The sequence below is a fragment of the Oncorhynchus nerka genome, unplaced genomic scaffold, assembly GCF_034236695.1.
Source record: "Oncorhynchus nerka isolate Pitt River unplaced genomic scaffold, Oner_Uvic_2.0 unplaced_scaffold_34___fragment_2___debris, whole genome shotgun sequence".
Taxonomy (NCBI): Eukaryota; Metazoa; Chordata; class Actinopteri; order Salmoniformes; family Salmonidae; genus Oncorhynchus; species Oncorhynchus nerka.
Window position 1 is genome coordinate 188,503 of NW_027040337.1, and position 23,115 is coordinate 211,617.

The 23,115-nt window shown below is 40.4% G+C and overlaps 1 protein-coding gene across 2 annotated transcripts in view; it reads left to right on the forward strand.

The window, feature by feature from the left end:
* Window positions 1-1,354: 1,354 nt before the first annotated feature.
* Window positions 1,355-23,115, forward strand: part of LOC115133674 (RNA-binding protein with multiple splicing) — a 55,376-nt gene continuing 33,615 nt past the window's right edge. Inside the window, exon 1 of one of the 2 annotated variants that reach the window (XM_065016540.1) lies at window positions 1,355-1,780. In XM_065016540.1, the coding sequence (XP_064872612.1) occupies window positions 1,721-1,780 (60 nt within the window). In that variant the 5' untranslated portion in view covers window positions 1,355-1,720. The remainder of the gene's footprint in view (window positions 1,781-23,115) is intronic. The other variant, XM_065016539.1, reaches the window with a different exon arrangement.

Below are 23,115 nucleotides of genomic sequence, written 5' to 3' on the forward strand. Positions count from 1 at the left end.
GGTTTGCGCCCGGGTATGGGCGAGGGGACGGTCTAAAGTTATACTGTTACACTAACATCTCAAACAACATGGCCAATAAATATTGACCAATAAACATTTGTGTCGGGATGGTCTGGCACATAAACGGATGTAAATCAGACGGTTATTCATATTGAAACAAAACTTGATACACGGTTTCCAAACACTGTCAAGGTTTCAACATATGCAAGAACAATCAGATCCACCACATGGTGGCGCTATAACAGGCACATATTTATATCTCTTGATCTGTTTGACTCAGTCATGGAATTTGGCACACATGCTCAGCAATGTGAGTCTAGCTAACCTGTCAAGTATGATTCAGTTTGGCCTCACGGTGGCACTGTTGGACAGGAAAAAACATTCGTGCAAGCTCATTGGCTTATTATTGTATGAACTAGAGTGTTGAGTTCTGATATTTGGCAAGTGTGGTAAGGAGTACAGAAGTAGATCATCCGATGATGATGTGTCCAATTTGTTCTGATGGTGGCACAGTGGGCCTAGAGCTTGAACCCCGGCATTGCTGCTTCCAGCTTGAATTATTTTACCTATTTCCATTTGTTTTGGTGTCTTACTGTCTTTGGACTATTGTTCAACCCCTAGTACTCGTGTGTGTGCTTGTGTGTGTGTGTGTGTGTGTGTGTGTGTGTGTGTGTGTGTGTGTGTGTGTGTGTGTGTGTGTGTGCGTGCGTGCGTGCGCGCGTGTGTGTGTGCGTGTGTGCTTATGTGTGTGTATGAGAGTTTGTTCTCATGTGTGTACATTTCTCCAAGTTTGCAAAACACAGCTAGTTAAATATGTGAATCTCGAGTTCCTACGTGTATAATTGACAGAAGTCTATGACGGTGTGCAATTTGAGTGGGTTAATGTTTAATCCTATGTCTATACATGTTAGAATATATGAGCTTGAAGCAGACCACAACGTGAACTAACAGTACTCACTGCATACTGAATAAAAGTATCAAATGATATACAATACCATGTAACAGGCCAAAGCAAATGTCAGTTGGGCTACCTTTACTGATAGGCTTCTGTGCAATACAAAATAATGAAATAACGCCGTGAACGTGTTATTGTTATGTTTTTGTTAAAAGCACGTGAATAGCTAAGCTGTCTCCTCGTTTCGAAAACATGTTGGGTCACCTGAAACACGCGTGAGAATCTAAAACGTTCGATAAACGTGTAGATTGCGCTGGAGGCTCACATAAGTGTTCCTTTGTTGCCTTCCTAGTATGACACCTTATAAAACATTCATAAGCTCGGAGAAACGGCGCATCACACTCCCTATCCCACGCCCCATCCCAGCCCCCCCTCCCTCTTTGAAGGAGATGGGAGAACTTTCCTCGTCAAGGTCTGCCTTGCCGTAGTGCAGTTAAATGAATAGTTATTTTCATCTCACTCCTCGGGGCGCGCAGTGGTTCTGGAAAGATTTCCTAGGAATATTGCATTCTAATGAGGAATATGTCGTCGTGTTAACGGGTTATCTAGATCTATATCCAGAACCATTTCAATATTTATCAGTTTATCTGTCAGTTGACTTTTAACATTGACTTATTTTATTAATGCCGGGAAACTAGTCAAAAGCTAGAGGTACAATAGCTTACACAGGACAGCGGTCGGCACACGGCTTGTTCTTCTGTTTTCTCCGGAGAAGGATAGAACCAAACAAAAGGCGGTCCAAGATAAAGAGATAACTGTCTCAGAATGAATAACAATACTGAGAAAGAGAACGAATCGAATGAATTCACCAGTCATGAAGAGGAGGTATGACCGTCTAATATCCTTTCGGTTTGTCACGTTGTCTGACTAACGCATCTTAATTCTAAGGGATTTTTTTTATTATTAGTTATTTGATACATAAGAACATTCAAATAGTTGATTCACGTGTGATTCATGTGTAAACCTATTCGTTCATGATGTTTCACTTGTGGTTATTCTCAATGACAGAAGACAATGAGATATGAATACTAGTGATACTCATCTGTTAACTTTTGACCACAAATTAAAACTTTGCTGAATTAGTTTTGAAGAGAAAAAAAAAGTCCGACATCATGTTGTTGATGAATATGTGAGATAGATTGAGTAATGTAGGATTCACTTTGATGGGGCCAATTTGTGTAGGAGTAGGCATGTTCTTTCTAAGTAAGCGTATTGGCTGTCAGCTGATCTTCAGAACATCTTCAAACACTGCTGTTGCAACATGCAGGCAATATGCCTTCATACCGCATAAGCACAGACAAGTCTCCAGAACTATGTTTCAGGCTAAAAAAAGAAGATATATCTCTGAATGCCATTGTCTCTGGTATCCATAATCTAAACACGTGAATGTACGCTGGTAAAGTTATATCTCACTATCCTGACACTTGTTTTCTTCTCTCTTAAAATAATACGAGCTCCGTTTAGCAATATTGTATCAAATGTCCTAAATATATCTTGCTATCTAAATATGTTTGTAAGCGGTATCATTTTCATGGAGTCATTTATTTTGGCAGTGAAATGACGGCTTTCTAGGTGACAGATGTGTTATTGCAATATGCCGCAGTCTACCCAGCCAAGTGATGTAAGAAACATATATTAGATTAAACGAGTTATTTATCTTGAAAGAATTTCATTACAGCCTAAGTATTAGTCACATATGTCTGAATAGGCAAAACAGTCGAAACTTGATGCGACCTGATATATGGACCTTGTGTTTAGACCGCTATGGGTGCAATCCAGTTTGCATCACACATATGTGGTAGGAGATAGACATAGAGGAAAGGTATTATGGTCCTTGTGTCTCTCTCTTTCGTTTACTGCAATGTTCCAATAAAGTTTTCCAATAAAGTCCTGAAGGTAAGTGTTCGACTATAAACCTTTCATACCTGCAGCACGTGTCATTGACACTTTGGTCCTTTTTTTGCACCCCCCCATCATAAATGTAACAGTTTAGTTCAAATCAATCTGGGAAAATGTTAAGAGTGACTACTTTAAAGACTTATTTTCACGTCAATGATTACAACAGCACCCAAGGCCTTATAACACTCTAAATGAACCCAGCACCAAGTATTTTAACTTTGCATCTTCTAAAATAAAAAATGTTTTTGGGGGGGTGGGGGGGTTGTGGAAAACCAATTCATGTCGTTGCTCTCATGAAAGTTCTCACAAAAAGTAAGATAGTGGATCACTGCTCCAGCTGAGGCCTCCTTCTACTTGTACAATATAAAGCAAAGCTTGGAGCGAGAGTTTATACAGGCTACATTAAAGAGCACAGGAGAGTTTAATGGGCTTGGCCATGGAGATGTTTGGAAGCTTTCCAGACCACCCAAAGCCTAATATTTACTTATGTATATTGACTTCTAGTTAGACAGTGACACTTCGTATTTTGTGAGATGATATATGTCCTAATATTTGTAAATGGTTGTTCCTCATTTGAAGAAAACATTGTACAATCCAGCACACATGCAAGCGTGCACACACTCATACACACACACTAACACGCGTGCACACACTCATACACACACACTAACACACACACTAACACACACACTAACACACACACTAACTAACACACACACTAACACACACACTAACACACACACTAACACACACACTAACACACACACTAACACACACACTAACACACACACTAACACACACACTAACACGCAGATAATAGAGTGATTTGATTATTGCTTTTTAAGGTTGTTTCTGTTTCAGTTAGATTATTTTTATTTTTATTTATTATTTTTTTAAATAATCAGTGTTTTTCGATTTTGGTTTAGATCTTTTTCTTTCTTTTTTTACATTAAATGCATCTGCATTATGTGGGTTGAATTCTGTAACAACACAGAATAAAACAATGAATAAAAGTCCCCATGTTGGTAGTGACTGTAATAAAAGTCCCCATGATGGTAGTGACTGTAATAAAAGTCCCCATGATGGTAGTGACTGTAATAAAAGTCCCCATGATGGTAGTGACTGTAATAAAAGTCCCCATGATGGTAGTGACTGTAATAAAAGTCCCCATGATGGTAGTGACTGTAATAAAAGTCCCCATGATGGTAGTGACTGTAATAAAAGTCCCCATGATGGTAGTGACTGTAATAAAAGTCCCCATGACGGTAGTGACTGTAATAAAAGTCCCCATGATGCTAGTGACTGTAATAAAAGTCCCCATGATGGTAGTGACTGTAATAAAAGTCCCCATGATGGTAGTGACTGTAATAAAAGTCCCATGATGGTAGTGACTGTAATAAAAGTCCCCATGATGGTAGTGACTGTAATAAAAGTCCCCATGATGGTAGTGACTGTAATAAAAGTCCCCATGATGGTAGTGACTGTAATAAAAGTCCCCATGATGGTAGTGACTATAATAAAAGTCCCCATGACGGTAGTGACTGTAATAAAAGTCCCCATGATGCTAGTGACTGTAATAAAAGTCCCCATGATGGTAGTGACTGTAATAAAAGTCCCCATGATGGTAGTGACTGTAATAAAAGTCCCATGATGGTAGTGACTGTAATAAAAGTCCCCATGATGGTAGTGACTGTAATAAAAGTCCCCATGATGGTAGTGACTGTAATAAAAGTCCCCATGATGGTAGTGACTGTAATAAAAGTCCCCATGATGGTAGTGACTGTAATAAAAGTCCCCATGATGGTAGTGACTGTAATAAAAGTCCCCATGATGGTAGTGACTGTAATAAAAGTCCTCATGATGGTAGTGACTGTAATAAAAGTCCCATGATGGTAGTGACTGTAATAAAAGTCCCCATGATGGTAGTGACTGTAATAAAAGTCCCCATGATGGTAGTGACTGTAATAAAAGTCCCCATGATGGTAGTGACTGTAATAAAAGTCCCCATGATGGTAGTGACTGTAATAAAAGTCCCCATGATGGTAGTGACTGTAATAAAAGTCCCCATGATGGTAGTGACTGTAATAAAAGTCCCCATGATGGTAGTGACTGTCCCCAATAAAATAAAAGTCCCCATGATGCTAGTGACTGTAATAAAAGTCCCCATGATGGTAGTGACTGTAATAAAAGTCCCCATGATGGTAGTGACTGTAATAAAAGTCCCATGATGGTAGTGACTGTAATAAAAGTTCCCATGATGGTAGTGACTGTAATAAAAGTCCCATGATGGTAGTGACTGTAATAAAAGTCCCCATGATGGTAGTGACTGTAATAAAAGTCCCCATGATGGTAGTGACTGTAATAAAAGTCCCCATGATGGTAGTGACTGTAATAAAAGTCCCCATGACGGTAGTGACTGTAATAAAAGTCCCCATGATGCTAGTGACTGTAATAAAAGTCCCCATGATGGTAGTGACTGTAATAAAAGTCCCCATGATGGTAGTGACTGTAATAAAAGTCCCATGATGGTAGTGACTGTAATAAAAGTCCCCATGATGGTAGTGACTGTAATAAAAGTCCCCATGATGGTAGTGACTGTAATAAAAGTCCCCATGATGGTAGTGACTGTAATAAAAGTCCCCATGATGGTAGTGACTGTAATAAAAGTCCCCATGACGGTAGTGACTGTAATAAAAGTCCCCATGATGCTAGTGACTGTAATAAAAGTCCCCATGATGGTAGTGACTGTAATAAAAGTCCCCATGATGGTAGTGACTGTAATAAAAGTCCCATGATGGTAGTGACTGTAATAAAAGTCCCCATGATGGTAGTGACTGTAATAAAAGTCCCATGATGGTAGTGACTGTAATAAAAGTCCCCATGATGGTAGTGACTGTAATAAAAGTCCCCATGATGGTAGTGACTGTAATAAAAGTCCCATGATGGTAGTGACTGTAATAAAAGTCCCCATGATGGTAGTGACTGTAATAAAAGTCCCATGATGGTAGTGACTGTAATAAAAGTCCCCATGATGGTAGTGACTGTAATAAAAGTCCCCATGATGGTAGTGACTGTAATAAAAGTCCCATGATGGTAGTGACTGTAATAAAAGTCCCATGATGGTAGTGACTGTAATAAAAGTCCCATGATGGTAGTGACTGTAATAAAAGTCCCCATGATGGTAGTGACTGTAATAAAAGTCCCCATGATGGTAGTGACTGTAATAAAAGTCCCCATGATGGTAGTGACTGTAATAAAAGTCCCCATGATGGTAGTGACTGTAATAAAAGTCCCATGATGGTAGTGACTGTAATAAAAGTCCCCATGACGGTAGTGACTGTAATAAAAGTCCCCATGATGCTAGTGACTGTAATAAAAGTCCCCATGATGGTAGTGACTGTAATAAAAGTCCCCATGATGGTAGTGACTGTAATAAAAGTCCCCATGATGGTAGTGACTGTAATAAAAGTCCCCATGATGGTAGTGACTGTAATAAAAGTCCCCATGATGGTAGTGACTGTAATAAAAGTCCCATGATGGTAGTGACTGTAACAAAAGTCCCCATGATGGTAGTGACTGTAACAAAAGTCCCCATGATGGTAGTGACTGTAATAAAAGTCCCATGATGGTAGTGACTGTAACAAAAGTCCCCATGATGGTAGTGACTGTAATAAAAGTCCCCATGATGGTAGTGACTGTAATAAAAGTCCCATGATGGTAGTGACTGTAATAAAAGTCCCCATGATGGTAGTGACTGTAATAAAAGTCCCATGATGGTAGTGACTGTAATAAAAGTCCCCATGATGGTAGTGACTGTAACAAAAGTCCCCATGATGGTAGTGACTGTAATAAAAGTCCCCATGAGGGTAGTGACTGGAATAAAAGTCCCCATGATGGTAGTGACTGTAATAAAAGTCCCCATGATGGTAGTGACTGTAATAAAAGTCCCATGATGGTAGTGACTGTAATAAAAGTCCCCATGATGGTAGTGACTGTAACAAAAGTCCCCATGATGGTAGTGACTGTAATAAAAGTCCCCATGATGGTAGTGACTGTAATAAAAGTCCCCATGAGGGTAGTGACTGTAATAAAAGTCCCATGATGGTAGTGACTGTAATAAAAGTCCCATGATGGTAGTGACTGTAATAAAAGTCCCCATGAGGGTAGTGACTGTAATAAAAGTCCCCATGATGGTAGTGACTGTAATAAAAGTCCCCATGATGGTAGTGACTGTAATAAAAGTCCCCATGATGGTAGTGACTGTAATAAAAGTCCCATGATGGTAGTGACTGTAATAAAAGTCCCCATGATGCTAGTGACTGTAATAAAAGTCCCATGATGGTAGTGACTGTAATAAAAGTCCCATGATGGTAGTGACTGTAATAAAAGTCCCCATGATGGTAGTGACTGTAATAAAAGTCCCCATGATGGTAGTGACTGTAATAAAAGTCCCCATGATGGTAGTGACTGTAATAAAAGTCCCCATGATGCTAGTGACTGTAATAAAAGTCCCATGATGGTAGTGACTGTAATAAAAGTCCCATGATGCTAGTGACTGTAATAAAAGTCCCATGATGGTAGTGACTGTAATAAAAGTCCCATGATGGTAGTGACTGTAATAAAAGTCCCATGATGGTAGTGACTGTAATAAAAGTCCCATGATGGTAGTGACTGTAATAAAAGTCCCCATGATGGTAGTGACTGTAATAAAAGTCCCATGATGGTAGTGACTGTAATAAAAGTCCCCATGATGCTAGTGACTGTAATAAAAGTCCCATGATGGTAGTGACTGTAATAAAAGTCCCATGATGGTAGTGACTGTAATAAAAGTCCCCATGATGGTAGTGACTGTAATAAAAGTCCCCATGATGGTAGTGACTGTAATAAAAGTCCCCATGATGGTAGTGACTGTAATAAAAGTCCCCATGATGGTAGTGACTGTAATAAAAGTCCCCATGATGCTAGTGACTGTAATAAAAGTCCCATGATGGTAGTGACTGTAATAAAAGTCCCATGATGCTAGTGACTGTAATAAAAGTCCCATGATGGTAGTGACTGTAATAAAAGTCCCATGATGGTAGTGACTGTAATAAAAGTCCCCATGATGGTAGTGACTGTAATAAAAGTCCCCATGATGGTAGTGACTGTAATAAAAGTCCCCATGATGCTAGTGACTGTAATAAAAGTCCCCATGATGCTAGTGACTGTAATAAAAGTCCCCATGATGGTAGTGACTGTAATAAAAGTCCCCATAATGGTAGTGACTGTAATAAAAGTCCCATGATGGTAGTGACTGTAATAAAAGTCCCATGATGGTAGTGACTGTAATAAAAGTCCCATGATGGTAGTGACTGTAATAAAAGTCCCCATGATGGTAGTGACTGTAATAAAAGTCCCATGATGGTTGGTAGTGACTGTAATAAAAGTCCCATGATGGTAGTGACTGTAATAAAAGTCCCATGATGGTTGGTAGTGACTGTAATAAAAAGTCCCCATGATGATAGTGACTGTACATTACTGCTGATCACTTATTAACCATTATTCACATTAATTTACTTTAATAAAATATTTAAGTTGTTTATTACATTAGTTGTATTTGATGACTTTATTATTTCATTCGGGGCTCCTGAGTGGCACAGCGGTCTAAGGTACTGCATCTCAGTGCAAGAAGTGTCTTTACAGTCCTTGGTTTGAATCCAGGCTGTATCACACCCAGTCGTGATTGGGAGTCCCATAGGGTGGCGCACAGCGTCCGGGGTTGGCCCGGTGTAGGCCTTCATTGTAAATAAGAATTTGATCTTAACTGATTTGCCTAGTTAAGTAAAGGTTCAATTAAAAAAGTAATCTCATCTCCATAGAGCTGAAGTCTGACAAAATCACTATTTTTGTAGTTCTTCAAAGTAAATAAGGCATACTTAAATAAGGCATTACTGCTGAATACCAACTATCAATCATTTAGATCATGTATTTTCAGATAGCAGGCATAATTGAACACAGACGGACAAGAAGGCATGCAATGGATTATGGTCATTATAGTCAATTATCACGTTTTCTGTGCCGAACTATGTAGAATATTGGCCTGTTGAAACTACAACTCCCTACTACATCGCACAGTTCGGGCTTGATTTGATTTATCTCTGGAGACACTGTGCAATGTGCGCATTGACATCACAGAAAAAAAATAAACGAAATGGAATATAAATAATTGAACCGATGCCGGTCAATTCCTGGTTTAATTTTAATTTTATTTTTTGTGACATTTTGGTTAAATCGCTCAGCACTAACAGATACAGGCCACACACTCAAACACAGATCAACTAATAGACACACAAACACACAAACAAACACACAAACACACACACACTCAAACAAACACACACACACACACACACACACACTCACACACACACACACAAACACACAAACAAACACACACACACACAAACACACACACACACAAACACACAAACAAACACACACACACACACACTCAAACAAACACACAAACACACAAACACACAAACAAACACACACACACACAAACACACAAACAAACACACACACACACACACTCAAACAAACACACAAACAAACACACACACACACAAACACACAAACAAACACACACACACACAAACACACAAACAAACACACACACACACAAACACACAAACAAACACACACACACACAAACACACAAACAAACACACTCAAACAAACACACAAACAAACACACACACACACAAACACACAAACAAACACACACACACACAAACACACAAACAAACACACACACACACAAACACACACACAAACACACAAACAAACACACACACACACAAACACACAAACAAACACACACACACACAAACACACAAACAAACACACACACACATACTTTGCTTCAAGCTGAAAAACATTTGAATAATTTCAAAGAAATATACTTTCTAGTGTGTATGACTGGCAGCTTTTCCTGCTTGTTGACTAATCTCTAAATAAGTTCCCACTGGGCACCGATGTCAATGTAACATCTATTCCACATTGTTTCCACGTCATTTCATTGATTCAACCAGTGTGTGCCCGGTGGATAGGTACCACTGCTTGCAAAGTCGGTATGTGTAGGTATGAGTTATTTTATTCCTAGACTGACACATTACATTTCGAAGTTGCTCAAATACGGATCTTACACGTTTCCTACAATCTGGGAACATTCACAGAACCAATTTTGGTTTGCTGGGAAAACACTGTCCTCTCGTCAAAAACAAGTAATATAGGGTGTCTGTTTACTGTTCAACAACACCACACAGTAACACTAGGTCATCATGGTAAAAGCGTCAAAGTTCAACTACTAATTCTGGCATCTTCCTCAAAAACAGTTGAAGTAGCAATCACCTGTGCAATTCAGTGCAGTATACACCTGCTTCATTGTTCTTACACACACACACACAGTGTTCACTGTAAGTAAACTAGTGTCGCTTTGAGACTTGACTGGTGCTGGATTATATTCTGTCAACATTCTGTTGATATTCTATTGATATTCTGTTGATATTCTGTCAACATTCTGTTGATATTCTGTTGATATTCTGTCAACATTCTGTTGATATTCTGTTGATATTCTGTTGATATTCTGTCAACATTCTGTTGATATTCTGTCAACATTCTGTTGATATTCTGTTGATATTCTGTCAACATTCTGTTGATATTCTGTTGATATTCTGTCAACATTCTGTTGATATTCTGTCAACATTCTGTTGATATTCTGTCAAAATTCTGTTGATATTCTGTTGATAGTCTGTCAACATTCTGTTGTTATTCTGTCAACATTCTGTTGATATTCTGTTGATAGTCTGTCAACATTCTGTTGTTATTCTGTCAACATTCTGTTGATATTCTGTCAACATTCTCTTGATATTCTGTCAACATTTTGTTGATATTCTGTCAAAATTCTGTTGATATTCTGTTGATAGTCTGTCAACATTCTGTTGTTATTCTGTCAACATTCTGTTGATATTCTGCCAACATCCAGTTGATATTCTGTTGATATTCTGTTGATATTCTGTCAACATTCTGTTGATATTCTGCCAACATCCAGTTGATATTCTGTTGATAGTCTGTCAACATTCTGTTGTTATTCTGTCAACATTCTGTTGATATTCTGTCAACATTCTCTTGATATTCTGTCAACATTCTGTTGATATTCTGTCAACATTCTCTTGATATTCTGTCAACATTCTCTTGATATTCTGTCAACATTCTGTTGATATTCTGTCAACATTCTGTTGATATTCTGTTGATAGTCTGTCAACATTCTGTTGATATTCTGCCAACATCCAGTTGATATTCTGTTGATAGTCTGTCAACATTCTGTTGATATTCTGCCAACATCCAGTTGATATTCTGTTGATAGTCTGTCAACATTCTGTTGATATTCTGCCAACATCCAGTTGATATTCTGTTGATATTCTGCCAACATTCTGTTGATATTCTGCCAACATCCAGTTGATATTCTGTTGATATTCTGCCAACATTCTGTTGATATTCTGTTGATATTCTGTTGATATTCTGTTGATATTCTGTCAACATTCTGTTGATATTCTGTTGATATTCTGTTGATATTCTGTTGATATTCTGTCAACATTCTCTTGATATTCTGTTGATATTCTGTTGATATTCTGTCAACATTCTGTTGATATTCTGTTGATATTCTGTTGATATTCTGTTGACATTCTGTTGATATTCTGTCAACATTCTGTTAATATTCTGTTGATATTCTGTTGATATTCTGTTGATATTCTGTTGACATTCTGTTGATATTCTGTTGATATTCTGTTGATATTCTGTTGATATTCTGTCAACATTCTCTTGATATTCTGTCAACATTTTGTTGATATTCTGTTGATATTCTGTTGATATTCTCTTGATATTCTGTCAACATTCTGTTGATATTCTGTTGATATTCTGTTGATATTCTGTTGATATTCTGTCGATATTCTGTCAACATTCTGTTGATATTCTGTTGATATTCTGTTGATATTCTGTCAACATTCTGTTGATATTCTGTTGATATTCTGTCAACATTCTGTTGATATTCTGTTGATATTCTGTTGATATTCTGTCAACATTCTGTTGATATTCTGTTGATATTCTGTTGATATTCTGTTGATATTCTGTCAACATTCTGTTGATATTCTGTTGATATTCTGTTGATATTCTGTCAACATTCTGTTGATATTCTGTTGATATTCTGTTGATATTCTGTCAACATTCTGTTGATATTCTGTTGATATTCTGTTGATATTCTGTCAACATTCTGTTGATATTCTGTTGATATTCTGTCAACATTCTGTTGATATTCTGTTGATATTCTGTTGATATTCTGTTGATATTCTGTCAACATTCTGTTGATATTCTGTTGATATTCTGTTGATATTCTGTTGATATTCTGCTGATGACACAATCATTATTGAAGGATTCATATATTAGTTGAATTTGTGTTTCAGTACTTGACTAGAACGCCGTAGTGTAGCACTCCCCAACCACCAGTACAGGTGATCATTGCTGTAGGCAATGTGAAATAAATCATTATTGTAACTGTGGATTATATGAGGTCAGGATTGACCAGCAGTCCTGGTTACAATTCAAGACGCTCTCAAAACACAATGAATAGCAAAGTGTGGGGGGGGAGGGGAAGTGAAGCGAGACAATGCTTTCTCTAGAACAAAGAAATTGCAGAATTTGCATACATTTCCTGTAGGAGTTTTAGATAAATGTCTCCTTCACCTCTAACCTTCATGCTCCCCTGCACAACCTCCACCCCTCTGCCACATCTCCATATCTCCACATTCCTCCACACCTCTGTGACATCTCCATATCTCCACATTCCTCAATACATCCACACTCATCTCATCTTCAACCTGGCAATCTGACCTCACTTTAAAACAAGCATTTCATTTGGAACAAAGTGTTCGCTTACTGTTGAGGCTAATGTTGCATTGTGCCTTTTGAAGGCTTCATTACAGGGCTTATCAAGTGACCGGTTCCTATTTGATCTTAGCCATTACAATTGTATCAATATATTATTTATTATTCATTTATTGATTTAAACCTTTATTTACACAGGTTAGTCTCACTGAGATTACGTGTTAGAACAGAGCTCAGCCATAGGTTTATGTGGACATCTGTTGTGTTTGGTCAAGAAGTTACAATAAACCTGAAGAGCTTGGCAGAGATTTGCACTTAACTACAGTCCAACAGATGCAACCATCCCTCCCTGGAGCCTAATTGAATTGTGCAGGCCCGTTTTTGTCTATCTACGTCCTCTTCAAATGGCAGGTCATGTGGCCAGGTTGACCTTTTCAGAGACATCTTAGCAGGGAGTTATGCAGTGGGAAAATGATGAAGGAGGAAGATGAGTGAAGCCACGATGTCCCCCGTGTGTGTGTGTGTGTGTGTGTGTGTGTGTGTGTGTGTGTGTGTGTGTGTGTGTGTGGTGGTGGTGGTGGTGGTGGGGTTCTGTTTGTGAAAAGGGCACACAGATACATTAACAAACTATGACGTGGAACATATCAGGAGGGGGGGGGGGGTACTGGAGCCATAATCTGGTTATAATAGGGTACGCGCACACACACACCCACACACACACACACACACATACACACACACACACACACTACCTTCCCCCCCACCCGATGGATTGAGTTTATTTATAAAAGCGCTAGGGGAATTGTTATCTTATCTTGGACATTTGTCAGCTGTGTGACAAGAGGTATTTGAAAACACAACAAGGCTTAGTGTCAACAACTGCTGGTTCGACTGTGAAATGTGACGCTGGGAGGAAGAAAGAAAAAAAAGAAGTGTTTAGAATTGTACAGAAGTCTTCAAAACCATTTGAGAATAGTCCAGTAAGAGGAGAAAAGAAGCAGCCGTTGTGTGAATACACTGATCATCTTGGTTTATAACGCCCCTCATTGCTGACTTAAGGTCCATTCATGTCTTATGATGCTGTGTGATCATTGACAGATAGTAGTGTTGGGAGACGTGCCAGCCTTTCTGAAATACGTCTGGCGGTTTGCTTTGTTTTGTCATGCTGTGTCTATGTGCTTATTCTGTCACCTGCACTTAGTCTCTCTCACTCACATACTATAATTAACCACATCTATCTTAACACCCCCCCCCCCCCCTCTTTCTCTCCCTCACTCTCCCTTTTTTACTCATGCTCTCACTAACTCCTGGCATTATAATGACACTCAGTGGCACCAACCACCATCTTAGTCTCTCTCTCATTCAACTACCAACCATCACCCTTAGTCTCTCTCTCATTCAACTACCAACCATCACCTTAGTCTCTCTCTCATTCAACTACCAACCACCATCTTAGTCTCTCTCTCATTCAACTACCAACCATCACCTTAGTCTCTCTCTCATTCAACTACCAACCATCACCCTTAGTCTCTCTCTCCTTCAACTACCAACCATCACCCTTAGTCTCTCTCTCATTCAACTACCAACCATCACCCTTAGTCTCTCTCTCATTCAACTACCAACCATCACCTTAGTCTCTCTCTCATTCAACTACCAACCATCACCTTAGTCTCTCTCTCATTCAACTACCAACCATCACCTTAGCATCTCTCAAATTCAACTACCAACCATCACCCTTAGTCTCTCTCTCCTTCAACTACCAACCATCACCCTTAGTCTCTCTCTCATTCAACTACCAACCATCACCTTAGTCTCTCTCTCATTCAACTACCAACCATCACCTTAGTCTCTCTCTCATTCAACTACCAACCATCGCCTTAGTCTCTCTCTCATTCAACTACCAACCATCACCCTTAGTCTCTCTCTCATTCAACTACCAACCATCACCTTAGTCTCTCTCTCATTCAACTACCAACCATCACCTTAGTCTCTCTCTCATTCAACTACCAACCATCACCTTAGTCTCTCTCTCATTCAACTACCAACCATCACCTTAGTCTCTCTCTCATTCAACTACCAACCATCACCTTATTCTCTCTCTCATTCAACTACCAACCATCACCTTAGTCTCTCTCTCATTCAACTACCAACCATCATCTTCCTCTCTCTCTCGATCCAACTCCCCTCCTTCCTCTCTCTCCATTTTCTCTATAACCCATCCCTCACCATATCCCAGCAGGCCTGCTCTCTATTGGGGTATATCATAATGTGAAAGCATGACCCTGAGATGACCCTCAGCGTTTTACAGATGACCCTCAGCATTTAACAGATGACCCTGAGATGACCCTCAGCGTTTTACAGATGACCCTGAGATGACCCTCAGCATTTAACAGATGACCCTCAGCGTTTTACAGATGACCCTGAGATGACCCTCAGCGTTTTACAGATGACCCTGAGATGACCCTCAGCGTTTTACAGATGACCCTGAGATGACCCTCAGCGTTTAGCAGATGACCCGTTTATGGTCATGGGAACCCTAAAGACGAGAGAGCCAGCCAGGCAGAACATGTGAGGCTGACTACTGACTGCTGACTGCTGACTACTTACTCTTGACTGCTGACTGCTGACTGCTGACTACTGACTACTGACTACTGGCTACTGGCTACTGACTGCTGACTACTGACTGCTGACTGCTGACTGCTGGCTACTGACTACTGACTACTGACTACTGACTGCTGACTACTGACTACTGACTGCTGACTACTGACTACTGACTGCTGACTACTGACTGCTGACTGCTGACTACTGACTACTGACTGCTGACTACTGACTGCTGACTACTGACTACTGACTGCTGACTACTGACTACTGACTGCTGACTACTGACTGCTGACAACTGACTACTGACTGCTCAGCTGAAAGCCATGAGTCTTTAGCCAGCATGCCAGCCATGCTAACCAGGGTTAGGCTCTCCATCATTGGATTAAGTGGGTGCCTTACCATCAGGGGTTAAATTGGTTTGTTTTAGAAATAGTTGATTTTTAAAGGGTAATTTTCTTCTGTAACTGGAAGTTTTAAGCTTAAACAGAAGTGACTGTAGTCAGTTTCTGTCCAGTTTAACTCATACTTTTACCGACTTCAAATCAAAAAAGACCAAGGTTGGGGGGATCAGTAACAAAGGGATTCGTGGGAAAGGCTCAATTAGCCCGTTCTAATTATTGTCTTTGGAATGTTGTTGAGTCAGCCTATGGAGATGGCTGTCTTACCACAGAGAGGGGGGAGGGTCTTATCACAGAGAGGGGACGGGTCTTACCACAGAGAGGGGGAGGGTCTTACCACAGAGAGGGGGAGGGTCTTATCACAGAGAGGGGGAGGGTCTTACCACAGAGAGGGGACGGGTCTTACCACAGAGAGGGGGAGGGTCTTATCACAGAGAGGGGAGGGTCTTATCACAGAGAGGGGGAGGGTCTTACCACAGAGAGGGGGAGGGTCTTATCACAGAGAGGGGGAGGGTCTTATCACAGAGAGGGGGAGGGTCTTACCACAGAGAGGGGGAGGGTCTTACCACAGAGAGGGGGAGGGTCTTATCACAGAGAGGGGGTCTTAACACAGACAGGGGGAAGGTCTTACCACAGAGAGGGGGAGGGTCTTACTACAGAGAGGGGGGAGGGTCTTATCACAGAGAGGGGGAGGGTCTTACCACAGAGAGGGGGAGGGTCTTATCACAGAGAGGGGGGGTCTTAACACAGAGAGGGGGAGGGTCTTACCACAGAGAGGGGGGATGGTCTTACCACAGAGAGGGGGAGGGTCTTATCACAGAGAGGGGGAGGGTCTTACCACAGAGAGGGGGGAGGGTCTTACCACAGAGAGGGGACGGGTCTTACCACAGAGAGGGGGGAGGGTCTTATCACAGAGAGGGGGAGGGTCTTACCACAGAGAGGAGGAAGTGAATAGGGAGAGGAAATATCTATTTAGCATACTGAGGCAGCTGTAAATGTAGCCCAAAAACGGACAATCTACTTGACAGTCTGTGAAAATAGCCTTCCTGTTGACGTGTTAAAATACCCCTCGTAGCCTGTCTCTGGGTTCAAGATGAACGGCGGTTGATTGACAGGAAATGAAGAAACCTAAAGGCTTAGGACGGGGTTCAGTTTAAATGAGAGGAAGACAAGGAGAACACAACACCTAAAGACAACTCTTTATTTGCTCTGTCTTCAATCAGTTGTTTATACGTTTTCTGTCTTCAATCATTTGTTTAATAAACAAAAATATATTTTGTTTTAACGTGTTCTGGCTTCAGTCACTTGCTTTAACATTGACAGACCTTTGAGAGGCAGTGATCGGTGGTTCAAACCCCTTTCTTGTTTTTAGTGTATTTGACCTCTCAGTTAACCCATGACCCAAACACTAACCTTGCTATGACCTCTGATCTTGAATGGGGAACTTGACCTTTTGTTTTCACCCTGACTCATGCAGGATTAACAACAGCCTGAGATGGATTCATCCATTTTGGGTCGTTTGACACTTAGAAGACCTTCAGTTTCTCTTAACTATAAAGACGGACAATAACAGAGAACAGTGACAAAAATATATTTACAATTCACACGTGTATTAATACACACTTGCGCATTTCTGAAATAGGACAAATGTATACACACACACAAATCAAACCTCACAATGCCAAGTCCAAACTCCAGATCTCTCCCTACCACACCTGAGTCCTCTATCTACGGAACTTGGCTCCGACACAAATAATATTCATCCCACTCACACTCCGAGGTCATGTCTCTCATGTTAAACAGAAACGGGTGGTCAAAAACAAGCACATGAACTCGAACTCGGAACACCTACCTGAAGCCATGCATCTCTGACTTGAAGAAAGGATGCATTCCATACGTGAGAAATCATCGATTTAGGAATATTATAATTGCTTATGAAACAATCAATTGTGACATAGATATAATTCTATGAATTTTATGATCAGACAGATCATTTAACCAAATGTTTTCTAACTCAGAATAAAAGTCTTTATCTAAGTCTATACAGATGGTTCTTTATTTTTCTGTTCATCAGTAGCTCTTCACAATTGTCACAAATGAGTTATTATTAATTAATTAATAACCGTTATAATGGGCGAGAAATATCTTTCTCTTTCTACAAACTCAAACTGTTTTGTTACTGAAATAGTTTATACTGTAAGCGTCAATATAATGGTAGCTAATCATGTTATATGTTTTTAGAATATGTTGACTTTGGCTTCGGTTGTTATTGATTCTGAAAACAGCCTTCATTTTGTGTGAAAAGTGTTACTTATGGCCATTGTTTTGGAAATGGTTTGACATCTCCTCAGTTAGAGCTACAGTTGGAGTTGATGACATTGTTCTAGAGTCAGGGTGGATATGGTTTGACATCTCCTCAGTTAGAGCTACAGTTGGAGTTGATGACATTGTTCTAGAGTCAGGGTGGAAATGGTTTGACATCTCCTCAGTTAGAGCTACAGTTGGAGTTGATGACATTGTTCTAGAGTCAGGGTGGAAATGGTTTGACATCTCCTCAGTTAGAGCTACAGTTGGAGTTGATGACATTGTTCTAGAGTCAGGGTGGAAATGGTTTGACATCTCCTCAGTTAGAGCTACAGTTGGAGTTGATGACATTGTTCTAGAGTCAGGGTGGAAATGGTTTGACATCTCCTCAGTTAGAGCTACAGTTGGAGTTGATGACATTGTTCTAGAGTCAGGGTGGAAATGGTTTGACATCTCCTCAGTTAGAGCTACAGTTGGAGTTGATGACATTGTTCTAGAGTCAGGGTGGAAATGGTTTGACATCTCCTCAGTTAGAGCTACAGTTGGAGTTGATGACATTGTTCTAGAGTCAGGGTGGAAATGGTCAGGGTGGATATGGTTTGACATCTCCTCAGTTAGAGCTACAGTTGGAGTTGATGACATTGTTCTAGAGTCAGGGTGGAAATGGTTTGACATCTCCTCAGTTAGAGCTACAGTTGGAGTTGATGACTTTGTTCTAGTAGTCACAATACCATTTTTAGAGTCTTTAGGTGGCTCTGGGACCCCCAAAAGTTGTGTTTGGCCATCGCAGTTGAGGTGATGACTTCATTCACAGGCAATGGCATCATAGAGGGCTGATTAGAGGTGCATTCCTCCCGCGGGACACACAGCAACGGTGGCCTTAATAGGATCTGATGTTTTTGGCCCCGGTGCGCACCGAGCTTTGCTAACTGTTGCCAGGTAACGGCACTGTGTGCACTTTGTGAAGTTCTCAGCTGGCTGGTGGCGGGTCTGCTGTTTTTGATTGAAGCACTCTCAGCGGGTTGGTGTGCATGAGAGCACCATAAATGGTCAAGGATTCCAAGCCAGAAACAGGGCACCTCAGCACTATGGGAATGCAGGTGGAAAACTCACAGTGACTCAGGAGAATGTTCTAAAACATGGCTTAAATCAATGAAATGCCCAGTGCAGTCAAAATTCAGTTGTTTTGTTGTTGTTTGTTTTTGTATCATATTGTACAGCAGCTGATAATACGACCACTATATACATGTGAAAAAAATGAGGGTAGCCTACTGGTTAGATTGTTGGACTAGTAACCAGAAGGTTGCAAGTTCAAATTCCCGAGCTGACAAGTTAAAAATCTGTCATTCTACCCCTGAACAGGCAGTTCACCCACTGTTCCTCGAAAAGTATAATTGTTTCTTAACTGACTTGCCTCATTAAATAAATGTAAAATGTAAAAAAATATTTTCGGGTTAAAAATACAATCTACATAGGACCTTCTAATCAGCCTGTTTGCATTGGCGGGAGTTTGGGTTTGCCTGGTGACATCACTAGACGGTAAATTGGTTAATAGACTAATAAGAAAGAGAGTTCCAAACCTCTCTGCCTAAAACAGCTACTATTCACTTTTCCCTTCCCTCACTCAGACCACTCCCAGACAGTCCTAGCAACATTTTGCTTGAGAAATAGTGTTTTGCTAAACATTTGAATGGAAAACTATTATAGTAGGGTACTATTACAGTAGGGTCCTATTACAGTAGGGTACTATTACAGTAGGGTCCTATTACAGTAGGGTACTATTACAGTAGGGTACTATTACAGTAGGGTCCTATTACAGTAGGGTCCTATTACAGTAGGGTACTATTACAGTAGGGTCCTATTACAGTAGGGTCCTATTACAGTAGGGTACTATTACAGTAGGGTCCTATTACAGTAGGGTACTATTACAGTAGGGTACTTACTTGCTACCCAGAAATGATTTGATATTGCTATAAAAAAAAAACACTGCATATGTCCTGCATCATGTCATATACTTTCATCATATTTAATTTTATTCTCCAGAACCACTGAGTCTGGTTGAGTGCAGCTATAGGCTTCTAATCAGTTTACTGCATAGTAAAAGTGTAATATCTCACCTCACTGGAAACAGTAGGACACCTGTCTACACCCATGTCTTTTCATAGTAGTCTGGGAGAGAAAAAAATATCTATATAACTAATCGATAGCAGATGTGTGTGGAGAACTGTTAACACATGTGACCATCATCTGACATCTGACAGTGCACGCAGCACAAAACCACACGCGTTCCAGCATATATCATGTAATACAATAACTAACGTCATACTAATAACTCAGTGCAGTAGAGCATGGTCCAACTCAGTTAGGAATGTCCAATTGTTCTGACTGTATAGTGGACTCAGTGTAGGGAGTCCTCGTCTTGACACGTCCAGAGTGTTTCAGTAGCCTTGTAATAGACTGGTTAGGGATTAAGGCCACAGCAGGAGAGTTCAGTAACCTAGTAATGGAGTTGTTAGGGTTTAAACCCACAGCAGGACAGGTCAGTAACCTAGTAATGGAGTTGTTAGGGTTTAAACCCACAGCAGGACAGGTCAGTAACCTAGTAATGGACTTGTTAGGGTTTAAACCCACAGCAGGACAGTTCAGTAACCTAGTAATGGAGTTGTTAGGGTTTAAACCCACAGCAGGACAGCTACGTAACCTAGTAATGGAGTTGTTAGGGTTTAAACCCACAGCAGGAGAGTTCAGTAACCTAATAATGGAGTTGTTAGGGTTTAAATCCACAGCAGGAGAGTTCAGTAACCTAGTAATGGAGTTGTTAGGGTTTAAACCCACAGCAGGAGAGTTCAGTAACCTAATAATGGAGTTGTTAGGATTTAAACCCAAAGCAGGACACTTCAGTAACCTAGTAATGGAGTTGTTAGGGTTTAAACCCACAGCAGGACAGGTCAGTAACCTAGTAATGGAGTTGTTAGGGTTTAAACCAACAGCAGGACAGGTCAGTAACCTAATAATGGAGTTGTTAGGGTTTAAACCCACAGCAGGAGAGTTCAGTAACCTAGTAATGGAGTTGTTAGGGTTTAAACCCACAGCAGGAGAGTTCAGTAACCTAATAATGGAGTTGTTAGGGTTTAAACCCACAGCAGGAGAGTTCAGTAACCTAGTAATGGAGTTGTTAGGGTTTAAACCCACAGCGTGACAGTTCAGTAACCTAGTAATGGAGTTGTTAGGGTTTAAACCCATAGCAGGAGAGTTCAGTAACCTAGTAATGGAGTTGTTAGGGTTTAAACCCACAGCAGGATAGTTCAGTAACCTAATTATGGAGTTGTTAGGGTTTAAACCCACAGCAGGAGAGTTCAGTAACCTAGTAATTGAGTTGTTAGGGTTTAAACCCACAGCAGGACAGTTCAGTAACCTAGTAATGGAGTTGTTAGGGTTTAAACCCAGAGCAGGATAGTTCAGTAACCTAGTAATGGAGTTGTTAGGGTTTAAACCCACAGCAGGACAGCTACGTAACCTAGTAATGGAGTTGTTAGGGTTTAAACCCACAGCAGGAGAGTTCAGTAACCTAATAATGGAGTTGTTAGGGTTTAAATCCACAGCAGGAGAGTTCAGTAACCTAGTAATGGAGTTGTTAGGGTTTAAACCCACAGCAGGAGAGTTCAGTAACCTAATAATGGAGTTGTTAGGATTTAAACCCAAAGCAGGACACTTCAGTAACCTAGTAATGGAGTTGTTAGGGTTTAAACCCACAGCAGGACAGGTCAGTAACCTAGTAATGGAGTTGTTAGGGTTTAAACCAACAGCAGGACAGGTCAGTAACCTAATAATGGAGTTGTTAGGGTTTAAACCCACAGCAGGAGAGTTCAGTAACCTAGTAATGGAGTTGTTAGGGTTTAAACCCACAGCAGGAGAGTTCAGTAACCTAATAATGGAGTTGTTAGGGTTTAAACCCACAGCAGGAGAGTTCAGTAACCTAGTAATGGAGTTGTTAGGGTTTAAACCCACAGCGTGACAGTTCAGTAACCTAGTAATGGAGTTGTTAGGGTTTAAACCCATAGCAGGAGAGTTCAGTAACCTAGTAATGGAGTTGTTAGGGTTTAAACCCACAGCAGGATAGTTCAGTAACCTAATTATGGAGTTGTTAGGGTTTAAACCCACAGCAGGAGAGTTCAGTAACCTAGTAATTGAGTTGTTAGGGTTTAAACCCACAGCAGGACAGTTCAGTAACCTAGTAATGGAGTTGTTAGGGTTTAAACCCACAGCAGGATAGTTCAGTAACCTAGTAATGGACTTGTTAGGGTTTAAACCCACAGCAGGAGAGTTCAGTAACCTAGTAATGGAGTTGTTAGGGTTTAAACCCACAGCAGGACAGTTCAGTAACCTAATAATGGAGTTGTTAGGGTTTAAACCCACAGCAGGAGAGTTCAGTAACCTAGTAATGGAGTTGTTAGGGTTTAACCCCACAGCAGGACAGTTCAGTAACCTAGTAATGGAGTTGTTAGGGTTTAAACCCACAGCAGGACAGTTCAGTAACCTAGCAATGGAGTTGTTAGGGTTTAAACCCACAGCAGGAGAGTTCAGTAACCTAATAATGGAGTTGTTAGGGTTTAAACCCACAGCAGGAGAGTTCAGTAACCTAATAATGGAGTTGTTAGGGTTTAAACCCACAGCAGGAGAGTTCAGTAACCTAGTAATGGGGTTGTTAGGGTTTAAACCCACAGCAGGACAGTTCAGTAACCTAGTAATGGAGTTGTGAGGAATTAAACCCACAGCAGGATAGTTCAGTAACCTAGTAATGGAGTTGTTAGGGTTTAAACCCACAGCAGGACAGTTCAGTAACCTAGTAATGGAGTTGTTAGGGTTTAAACCCACAGCAGGATAGTTCAGTAACCTAGTAATGGAGTTGTTAGGGTTTAAACCCACATCAGGACAGTTCAGTAACCTAGTAATGGAGTTGTTAGGAATTAAACCCACAGCAGGATAGTTCAGTAACCTAGTAATGGAGTTGTTAGGATTTAAACCCACAGCAGGACA